The sequence below is a fragment of the Myotis nattereri genome (assembly GCF_964212035.1).
Source record: "Myotis nattereri genome assembly, chromosome: 3".
Taxonomy (NCBI): Eukaryota; Metazoa; Chordata; class Mammalia; order Chiroptera; family Vespertilionidae; genus Myotis; species Myotis nattereri.
The window spans coordinates 178,432,524-178,443,647 of NC_138077.1; the positions used below are offsets into that span (position 1 = coordinate 178,432,524).

At 44.8% G+C, this 11,124-nt stretch overlaps 1 protein-coding gene across 1 annotated transcript in view; it reads left to right on the plus strand.

The window, feature by feature from the left end:
• Positions 1–10,724, plus strand: part of USP24 (ubiquitin specific peptidase 24) — a gene marked incomplete at its 5' end in the record, with an annotated part of 128,613 nt that extends 117,889 nt beyond the window's left edge. The window contains 6 exons of the mRNA XM_081088466.1: positions 870–936; positions 2,127–2,205; positions 4,475–4,550; positions 4,957–5,043; positions 5,419–5,529; positions 7,869–10,724. Coding sequence (XP_080944592.1) covers positions 870–936; positions 2,127–2,205; positions 4,475–4,550; positions 4,957–5,043; positions 5,419–5,529; positions 7,869–7,931 — 483 coding nt within the window. The 3' untranslated portion in view covers positions 7,932–10,724. The remainder of the gene's footprint in view (positions 1–869; positions 937–2,126; positions 2,206–4,474; positions 4,551–4,956; positions 5,044–5,418; positions 5,530–7,868) is intronic.
• Between the last annotated feature and the right edge of the window lie 400 nt (positions 10,725–11,124).

Genomic DNA, 11,124 nt, shown 5'->3' on the forward strand with positions numbered 1-11,124 from the left:
AGAGAGGGAGGAGGACAGGGTTCCCTTTAGGTCCCTAAGACTTGGTGTAGGCCTGTGGGCCTTGGCACAGGGTAGGCATTTAATCAGTGCTTCCAAATAAGGAATTACACCATGAATGCCATTTATAGAAAGCCTGGTCCTTTCTCCTGGTGCTTTTACAAACTTTGGAAGGTTTGCTCCTCAGAAGCAGGGCTGCATATTGTTCATCTGCTCAGCAACAGACCTGTCGAGTTGGCTGCACTGTGCACAATCGGGTGTGAGGCACTAGACCAGCGGTTCTCAACCTGTGGGTCGCGACCCCTTTGGCAGTCGAAAGACCCTTTCACAGGGTTCGCCTAAGACCATCCTGCATATCAGATATTTACATTACAATTCATAACAGTAGCAACATTACAGTTATGAAGTAACAACGAAAATAATTTTATGGTTGGCTCACAACATGAGGAACTGTATTTAAAGGGCCAGAAGGTTGAGAACCACTGCACTAGATGCACAGTGACAGTAAGACAGTTCCCGCCTGTGGACTTGCAGAGCCTGTGTTGTAGCAAAACTGACACAGTTTGGTAAACAGGTTAAACTGTAAACCTCTCACCCTCAGGATCATGAAATGTACGTCCTTATAACCCACAGAGAACGGTAGGTGTCGGTAAGAGCACATTGATAAGAAATAAATGGATCTTCAGATATTACTCAGTAGCTTTTTATCTGTAGTTTAAAATGGAAGATGTTGAGATATATGGCAGTGACATGATATTTGTATTGGGTTTTGTTAAGTTAGAACCCATTGAATTATTTTTTAAAAAAGAGGCACCAGTGGCTATAACCTAAGTTCTTCTTTCATTTACCAACTTGTTTCCTTCCTCTCACAGGTCATTGAAGATCCCATACAAGTAGAGCGAGTCAAATTTGTGTTTGAGACAGAAAATGGACTACTAGGCAAGTATGCCCAGCCTTAACGGGAAGTGTCAGCAGTGAATGTGCAGATAGCCAGTCTCCTCCCTAATGGGTCTGCCTCCTGCCTCCCCAGTCCATCTCCCACACCAACCCCGCGTCCCTGGCATACATCAGTGAGGAATCCAACAGAAGTCTGATTAAGGCATTGGGTTCCCTCATTTTGGTCGTGAGAATTAAAACCAGTGACCTGATCATCCTAGACACTCTCCTACCTTTAGTCAGTAAAGTGCAACTTGGGGTCCTTACTGGGTTAGGAGAGAGTCAAGGGTGCTGTGACTTTTCAACAAGTTTAAGGCACTTTCCAAGGCAAGAAACTTTCATTCCACCCTATAGCCATTGGAGTGGAAAACTAAAACCTCAGGCTCAGGATGTTGTCAAACTCAGGAAATGTGATTGTTTTTCGCCTATGGTATAAATGCATCCAAATTTCTATTGACTGTTCATAAAAGGTTTTGGGCAGAGTTCTTCTTTTGAGAAGGCTGAAGTAGCTTTAGTGAGCAATTTCTTAGAAAAGGTTTGGTTAAAAATAGTCTTCTCCAACTCCCACCATCCACCTGTATTTCCAGTTAATCGGAGTCATTTCACATTCTGGTTATGTATTAAGAAAAGATTTAGGGCTTCCTTTATTTTAGAAAAGAAACGTAAGTTTAAAAAGTTCTGTGGCTGCAACGCTCTAGACCACCCCTTGGATGGTGGACTCTACTCAGAGCTTCCACCCAGGCTCTGAACTCCCAGACCAGGGGTACACTCCCCTGGAGCGGGGCCAGGTATTATTCATCTTTCAATCCCCAAAGCCCAGAGCAGGGACTCTTTGGTGAACTGAACTAAGACGGTAAGTTTCCATTTATCACACTAACGGTGTTCTAACTACTCTCTGTCAGCAGAGTGGTGGGCGGAAAAGCTTGGAGGTCTCTAGGTGAATAATCAGCCAATATAAATCTTAGCTCCATCTGTTTCTCCTAAAAGTCAAACTTGCGCCACCACGTATGTTTCTTGAATACTACTTAGTATTTCTACCCTTTAGAATTTAGGGGATCCTCTTGAGTCAGCACCATGCTTTTAATTTAGGTCTTTATCTGTTTGTCAGAGTAGATTGTTGTAAGTTTTCAGAACAGGAGACCCATTTTCATTTTAGTGGTTCATTGTTCAAATATTCTCTTCTCTCCCTTCAGCTCTGATGCACCACAGTAATCATGTGGACAGCAGTCGCTGCTACCAGTGTGTCAAATTTCTGGTAACTCTTGCTCAAAAGTAAGTATTGATTCAAAAATGAAAAGAGGAAGTGGTTACAAGTCAAATATGACCAGAAAAAAACCTGCCTTGTGTTAGTACCTGGAGAGTGTGCCTCAGTCAGGGCGTGATTGCTTGGATGGCACAGAAACCTATGCAGGTGATCTCAGAGAGATGTTAAGGGAAGTGTTAACACGTTTCGTACCGCTCAGGAGTTTTCTCGTGTTTCGCGCCATCTGTTACGGACCGCTCACGAGTGTTCTCGTTTTTCACACCCATGGAAAAAGGAGCGAATCTAGATACTTATGTAAATTTTGTTTGGTCCCTCTTCATAGAGGAAAATGTTTTATGCAGTACCATACATTAAAAAAGTACTAGGAGCTTTAATTGTTTAATTGTTTTTGTACATAAAAATGTTATAATTATTGAAAAATAACACCTAAAGTGCATTATGGTGATTTAAATAACGTGCAGTTTGCCCAAAAACGTGCGGTCCCTGGCGTATGTCTTAGAGATTTCTGTGTGGTACGCAATGTGTTAAAAGAGGAACAGACCTTACAGAACCCGAGAGAAAAAGCTAACACACAATGCTTGTGCAGGAAAGGTGGGAATCAAGGTGGGTGAGCCTCCATTCGAGAGGCTTTCGTAGTGTAGCTATAGCTCTTTCAGCTCTAGGTCCCCACTTTCCTAACAGTCTCTCGAGACAGAATCCTATTAGAGTTGCTTACACTTAATTCAGACACAGTGCTAAATACTTTGCCTGTATTCTCATTAGTCTTTGCAATAGCTGTGAGGTTACGGACTGTTGTATGTCCCACGTCACAGGTGCTGTCAGAGCTAGGCTGTCTGCTTCAAGCAAAGGTTCTTTTCTTTTTGCTTTAGTTGTGGTAAAATGTACGTAACATAAAAGTTACCATTTTAACCATTTTTAGGTTAAGTTCAGTGGCACTAAGTACATTCACATTGTTGTGCAACAAACACCACTATCCCATCTTCAGAGCTTTTTAATCTTCCTTCCCAAACTGAAACTCGATATCCATTAAACATTAAACAGTAACTCCCCATTCTTCCACCCTCTGGCCCCTGGAAAACATCATTCTACTTTCTCTATGAATTTGACTACTATGGGTACCTCATATAAGTGGAATCATCCAGTATTTGTCCTTTTGACACTTAGCATGATGTCCTCAAGGATTTATCCGTGTTGTAGCATGTCAGAATTTTCCCCCTTCTTGAGGCTAAATATTTCATTGTGTGGATAGACCACATTGTGCTTATCCATTCATCTGTCAGTAGACTCGAAATGCAAAGGTTCTCGATGTTACAAGCGACCTTAGTGGTTTGCTACATTAGTTCCCTACTTAGTACAAGAGCAAACAAAAGATCAGAGTAACTGCAAGATGACCAGGGGTATTGAGCAGACTCCACTGCCATCTCTGAGTCTTACCTGATGGAGCCCTCTTCATAGCTTACTTTATTTTCCTCCAGATTTTTGCTGATTCTTAGGCATGGGTATTGCTGTCCCCGAACTTTTACCAAAATAAGAATGAGAAATCTGTTTGGCTTAATCTGCTGTATTTGAGCATCCTAAACAGATATTAATGAGAACCTCACTGAAATAATGCATGAACATACGTTTCCATATGACATAGCATTGTGGAAAGAGATGGCAATCATCCAGCCACAATTGTGCGTTCATTAATTAGGCTTGATATTGGCAGCATGTTATCGTTAAGTACTTGCCTAGGAATGGCATTTCCAAGTAGTGTTGGGGCCACATAGTATATCTGCTGCCAGCAGACAGTCCAGATTCCAGTGTCTATGTATACTTTCATATCCTTCACACATCTGTTTTATATACACTCACTAGTGGCAACATCACCATCAGCACTATCTTCAAATACGAAGGACAGCTTCCCAGAAAGTCAGATAAAAATAGAAAAAGAGAGGGTGGCTATAAGATCATGTTTAAATATAATATGCTTCCTTATTCAGGTCACAAATATTTAAGATTAATTTGATTCTAGCAAGAGGTCATTTATTAAATGCCCTATTTGCTGTGGGGGTTTTATTTTTCATTCTTCAATTTTGAATTTTAATAGAACTGAGTAGATGAGTTAGAGATAGATGAGACTTTTCACTACATACTTACCTTTCATTTCTTTTTGTATAAAGACCACTGAACTTTAGTGAAAGTAGCATTTGTGTTTCAAAATAAAAAGGGTGCTGCAAATTAAATAAGTACCTCTGCAAAGAAAGCATTTGGCTAATAGAAATCTCCAATGGCCAGGTGTCCTGCTGCCAAAGAGTACTTCAAGGAGAACTCCCACCACTGGAGCTGGGCTGTGCAGTGGCTGCAGAAGAAGGTAATGCATTGTGAGCCTTCTGGTTCTGACGTAGGAATAGTAGGAGCACGTCTTGTCAGGGAAGACTCTCAAACTTAATTTGAAACAGGTCTCAAAGTATTTTCAGTCTTCAAACCTTTTTTAGTACCGTTGATACCTATTTTTATGCTTTAAATTTGCGTCTTAATACATGCGTCTTAGCTTTATAGGTGAGAAAGTGGGGAAGATTGTGTAAGAAGTAGAATTTTACGAGCTCTTGAGAGTGCAAGTGAAATTTTCCAGGAAAGACTCTCCTGATGTGATAGAAGGGCTGGGTAGACATATATACTACTGTAGGTGCTTTATATTCTGCTATCTAATGGTAGAAATCGTGGGTTCGTGTGGGCTTGTTTGTCACCTCTGATGCATTTCTGACCTCCTGTCTCAGATGTCAGAACATTATTGGACACCGCAAAGCAATGTCTCTAATGAAACATCAACTGGAAAGACCTTTCAGCGGACGATTTCAGCTCAGGTGAGGGTTGTCCTCTGATTTTGTGCGGCTTGAAGTCCCTTAGGTAGGATTTCTAGTATGTTTCTCAGAAACAGCAGCCTCAGAGAAAGAGGAGGTATAGGTTGAAAATGAGAAGGGGCAAAAGAAATGATTGAATTTCTATGAAAAGATAACACATTGGTGTGCAGTTCACAAATTATAGAAGAAAAGCCATATGGGTGGGTCAGTCCAGCCCCCACATGGCCCAGAAGTTGAGGGGTGCTCTGGGGGCTGCCATGAAGACACCACCCTTAAGGCTCCTGGTGCCTCTAAAGGTCAAAATGAAGGGTAGTCTTCCTTGGCAATGTCGCTGCCACTCCCCACTCCCTGACCTTTCCTTCTGTTTGAACCCCGAAGGACACACTAGCGTATGCCACCGCTTTGCTGAATGAGAAAGAACAGTCAGGGAGCAGCAATGGGTCGGAGAGCAGCCCTGCGAATGAGAACGGAGACAGGCACCTACAGCAGGTATGATGGTGTCCCCATGTGGAAGGGCAGCGCCCGCTCTGGAGTTGCCCAAAACCAATTTCATAAACAAGAGCAAAGGAGCCCCAGCTCCATCCTCAGTGCTCTCTGCGCAGGACCCACTCCCAGTGCCCACAGGGAGGAGCAGTGCTACCATGTGGGAGGCATGCCAGGCTTTGACCTCAGTGTGTGGCTGGCTGTTCTAAGGAGGCCACAGCGGATTCGTTCCAGCTTGTCGGCCTCACTGCCGGCTGAGAACATCGCCTCCAGCCTTTGCTTTCACCAGCCTCCAGGAAGCGTGGACCCTTGAGAGGAGGGGCCTCATGCCATTGAAATCTACCTACTTATTGGGGAGTCAAAGAACAATTGTACGCTGACTTTAAAAACCAACAACATTTCTAATACTAATTACTATAGTAAAAAGGGAATGAAATGTTTATTTAACATCTGTGTGCAGAATAATGGAGCAGGTGTGAATGTGATGACATGTCTGTTCTTCCCTCCACTCTGACCTTCCAGAAGGGCAGTCCCCTTGTAGCTCCATAACAGGGTTTGGCAGAGGCCTCATTAAATGAACCCTGTGGATGTTGTAGAGTCTTTTTTCTTTTTAAGCTCTTGGATCCTCATTGACAGTCTTGTGAGGTCACTGTTAGCCTGATTTTACCGAAGGGAAACTGAGGCTCGCCTACCTTATTGCAGAGGAAAAAAAAGCTATCAGACAGGAGCTCCTGCAGCTGCCGCTCCTAGCCTCACAGCCCCTCGAGCCCCTGTCCTCTGTCACGGGGAGGGCTCCCCACCCTGCCATTTTGCCAGAAACCCTGTATTCTGTCTTTTTCTCTGTCTTTGGTATCTTAAACCTCTTCCTCTCCGCAGATCCCTCCCAGTGGTGTTCCGATACACTTGTCTCCCATCCTTTTGAAAGAACTCTCCTCTTCCCTTTTATCCCTGCCCTTTTCCTCTTCTCTGTAGCCTCTCTTCTCAAAAAAATAGTCAAAACTTAACTACCTGTAATTTCTAATCTCTCACTCACTCTTGAGCCTCTCCCTGCTCAGCAGCTGGGGTGACAAGCAGCCTCCATTTCCAGTCCTCATCTGAGCTGACCACGGAGCAGTATCTGGTGCCACTGACCAGGTCTTCCTTTCTAAACCACTCTCCTGTGGCTTCCATGGCACCGCCATCTGAGTCCTCTGCCAGCTTTTCGGGTGTTTCTTTCTCAGCCTCCTCCATGTCAGCCTCTTCCGGGCCACCAGGAAATGTCCCTCAGTTCTGTCCTCTTGCCCCTGCCCACAGCCCTGGCCGTGGTTCTTCCAAGTGCCAAATGCAAACACCCAGCCCCGCCCACAGCTGGTCCTGCTCCGCCTCCTTACTCACACACAGCCCCTGCGTACAGGGCGGCTCAAGCTGCAGGCATTTTCACACTTTGTCATTGACCTTTGAAAGACCTCATCCATCTGTTCTGTCGTGTAAGCACCTTAGACTCCTGGGTCTCTGTAAAAATCTGCCTGTCGCCACTCTTGAGTCTCTCCTGCCTTCACCGAACCGTTCAGCAGCCTTCCACTGCTGTTAGGGTGGAGGCCGGATCCTCAGCAGTCCTCCTTGATTTGGCCCCTGCTTTCCTCTCCCTCTCATTTTCTGAGTTCTAGATACAATGGCCTTTCTGTTTATCAAGTGTACTTCTTCCTTCCACCCCTACTCACCCCTGTCTGACTCCCCCTCAGCGTACACGCCCCTCTGCAGGGAGACTCCCTGCTTCTCCCACCCCCAGCCCCAGCTAGATCAGTCTCAAGACGCATACATGGTTACCATTCAGAACCCTTAGTGTACAGGGTGGGCGACAGTAGGTTTACAGTTCCTGTGGAATATAATAATAAATAATACAAGAGTAAACTTTTGCATATTCACAACTGTAAACCTACTTTTTCTCCACCCTGTTTAAACCAGAGGCCACAGGATTGGTGAGGGGCAGAATTCAGGCCCAGGCGTGACCTAGAGCCATCTTTGACCAATAGGCACAGTTTCTGGCCCTGGATGTCGGGGCTGTAGTGCCTCTCCCTGGTTCAGCCCACAGGTCCGCAGAGTTCTAATAGGAGCTGTCTGCGCCATTGTGTGGCAGCATTGCGGCTGGGCTAGGCGCTGGCTTGTTTCAGTGACCACATGAGAACATAGAAATTTAAGTTTTGCATAATCTGCTGCAAATATAAGGTGTTATAGCTTTGTTGTATTGCCCTTTGGTAAACATTACGTTGTTAAATGAGGACATGTTTAAACTACAGAACACAGTCAGCATAAAATAACCTTTTCTCTAACTTCTCAATGGGTGAATTTCCTTTTCTTCCTGTAAGGGTTCAGAATCGCCTATGATGATTGGCGAGTTAAGAAGTGACCTTGACGACGTGGATCCCTAGAGGAGCGTGTCCAGCACACGATGGGGAGTCACATCGCAGTTACTGGATGCTTAGCACCTGTTTGAAACCAGAATCGCACCTTGAACCCTTTAGAAGAACCTGGAAGTGGGCAGGAAGAGCCTGCCACGGCCTGAGGAGCGTGTGTGAGGAAAGCGCTGTGGCCAGGAGTGGGGCTCTTTTGAGGGGGAGAGCGCCGGCCTGTGGATCAGCTGCCCCGAGGCAGATCCGCATGTGGGTTAACATTTCTGTGGCGATTTTACGAAATAAACTGTGACAAGACTTTTGTTACATGAACATACAACAGTGAGTGAGGGTAAAGCTGTGGCTTTCTCTACGATACTATAGAAGAAATTCTTTTCGTTTTTATTTTTATTTTTTTAAAGAAATCTGCCTTTAGCTGTGTGGGGCAAATTTTTAATCTTGTAGTAACATTGATTAGGGATATCAAATTTAAGGTTATGTAAAGATATGTGATAAAATTCTTTTCATTGTAAAATAGTAAAGAATTCAGTTTACACAGACCTTTGTATTTAATATGTCTCCCTATTTGTACAGAATTGCAGATGGGTTTGGATGAGAGAGCCCTGGGCTTAAACTTGGATCTTGATGAAATGTTACCAGGATTGAAAATTGGGAGGTTATTAAGCTATTCAAGGCCTTTTTCCTGATATAATTGAAGTTCTGTTCCCCAGGGCACATTCTTGACATCAGTCACTAAAGAAATCGTAAGTTATTCCCAAAATAAAATTTAAAAACAGCAAAATAAGAAGCACTTTAAGGTATAATTTTATTGAGTTTAACTTCATGAAATCATCTTTTTAATGCTTGGAGACATATTGAATAAACTAGTCTTAAATCATGTGATCTGCAATCATTTATTTGCTTTGGATTAAAACAGTTACTGAAACCCTGGGTACTGGTTGTATATGAAGTTAAATATTTGAATTGAGGAATCTTTGTGAGATTCTAATCATTTTAATGCAGACAAGGAATTTGAGACTTTGTTTCTCTTCAGCTTGAGTGATTAACACTGAAAAGATAGGAGCAGGTTTTATTTTCCCAGAAATAACTAGGAAGCAGTTGAATAAGCATCATTTAGTTGGAATTCCCAAGTTTAACAACATTTGGGTGCCAGCTCCTTTGTCCCAGGGTGGGGTTGCATATTTAACATTCTATATATTTTGTACATTTTGTATTTTGAGTTGCTACACAGATTTTCCAACCCTGTTTTGCCTTTAGTTACATGTTCTACCTTGTTTTCAACTCACCATGCGCAGAACTAGGGGAGCCTTAGGAAGCGCCAGGTTGCCGCTGTTAGATTTGCCAAGTCAGAGAGGTGTGTCCAGCCCCAAGTGCCTTTGGTGGCTTCTGCATCATGTGACACGTGGCTGGACAGTCAGCTCTTCACTCTGCACTGTCAGCCCCAGTCATGGCACTGTGGCCGACGGAGGTACTGTGCAGCCAGGCCAGTGTGTGACCCTGCACCTGCCTAAAGCTGCTGCTGACAGCCGGTAGATGGAGGAGCCGGCTTTTAAGAGCAGAACTGTGCCCTCACATGGCTGGCTTGGCTCAGTAGATAGAGCGTCAGCCTGCGGACTGACAGCCTGCAGACTGAAGTGTCCCAGGTTCGATTCCAGCCAAGGGCACATACCTGGGTTGCGGGCTCGATCCCCAGTAGGGGGTGTGCAGGAGGCAGCCAATCTGTGATTCTCTCTCATTATTGATGTTTCTATCTCTCTCTCCTCCCTTCCTCTCTGAAATCAATAAAGAAATATATTAAAAAAAAAAAAAAAGAACTGTGCCCTCAGAAAAATGGTCAGAGGCAGTTTTATATGGTTCTGATGTTCTTGCAATTTTGAATGTGATGTTTTAAAACTGATTTTGAGTATGTGACTGTTCCATACCCTACTGTCTTCCTTACCCTGCCCTCCCCCTTCTCCACCGCCATCCTCACAGAAAGACTGTGGGACATGACATTGACATGCCGGTGGTGAGATGTGTGGTGACATCATCGCCGGCAGCTGCACTCAGGAGCCCAAATTCAGGAGTGAAATCGCCACTTCTAGTCCCTTATTTCCTATGGAAACAACGCCTTCCGCACCCCAGCACCTGCTGTCCTCACTGTAAAGCTTCGTCAGGACCGCATCAAGATCATGTCACACGCTCTGTTAATTTTGCTCTTGTTGCTGCAATGACTGCCCCTTCACGTAGCCAGTAACCACTTGATTGCCAACGGCTGCAGCCTGCAAACCTGCTGATGACTTTTTTAATATACAACAAAGCGACAATGTGACAGGCTACCTTGGAAGAGTTGTCGTTTTTATTGCCAACTTTTTTGGATGAAGACGTTTTTATAAATCTTTCAAAAAGTAGGAATTGCACAACTGACTCAATGCTGTGTGTCCTCAAGAAGCTCCCCTGGCGAGGCCCACTGTTGATGCTGCGTCACACCAGAGGCATTCTGGGAGGAAAACAGATGAGCATCCCAGTGGGATGCCCGTGGCTTCCCTCAAGGTCCCTGGCAGCAAGGACGAGTGGTAGGACCTGGAGGCCATGTCCTGGCAATTGCCCTGTCTTGCCCCCCTCACCCCCTGCTAACATTGAGGTGTGTGCAGTTACCTTCTGAGCTGGAACCAGCAGACTGGAATTGTCCTCTGCTACCTCCTGTGTACAGGATCTTGTTTATAAATTTCAAAAGGAAGTAGATGAACAGGGAAGAATCTTCTAAGTGTGGCTCATGAGTGGCAGAGTTCTTAGCTTCTAAGGGTATAAAATAAATTTTTCAAAAATGGAGAGCTGGAGTCTCACTGGCCTCTTTCTGCGCATGTCAGAGAACGCGGGGAGGGCAGGGGCCTGGTGTAAACTGCCGCGATTCCTTCCGTACTTTCTCCTGGCAGTGTGAGTAGGTCCACTCTGGCATCATGGGGGAGTGAAGGAATCGGGAGGGAGCCCAAGCTTTTCTAAGCCTTGGCCTCTCTCCTCTGGCCACTTTAGGGTTCTGAAAGCTTGGGGAAGCATGCTGAACTTGGGCTGAGGCTGACAGACGTCTCCCCATAGCTTTCAGGTCTCAGGTGGTCCCAGCAGAAATGTCCTTGGTCAAGCGGGTTTCCTGCTGGACCCACAGTCTGTCTCACTCCTAAAGCCCCGTGTTTGCACACATGTTCCCCTCTCCTGGGTGTTGGCTGCTCCAGAT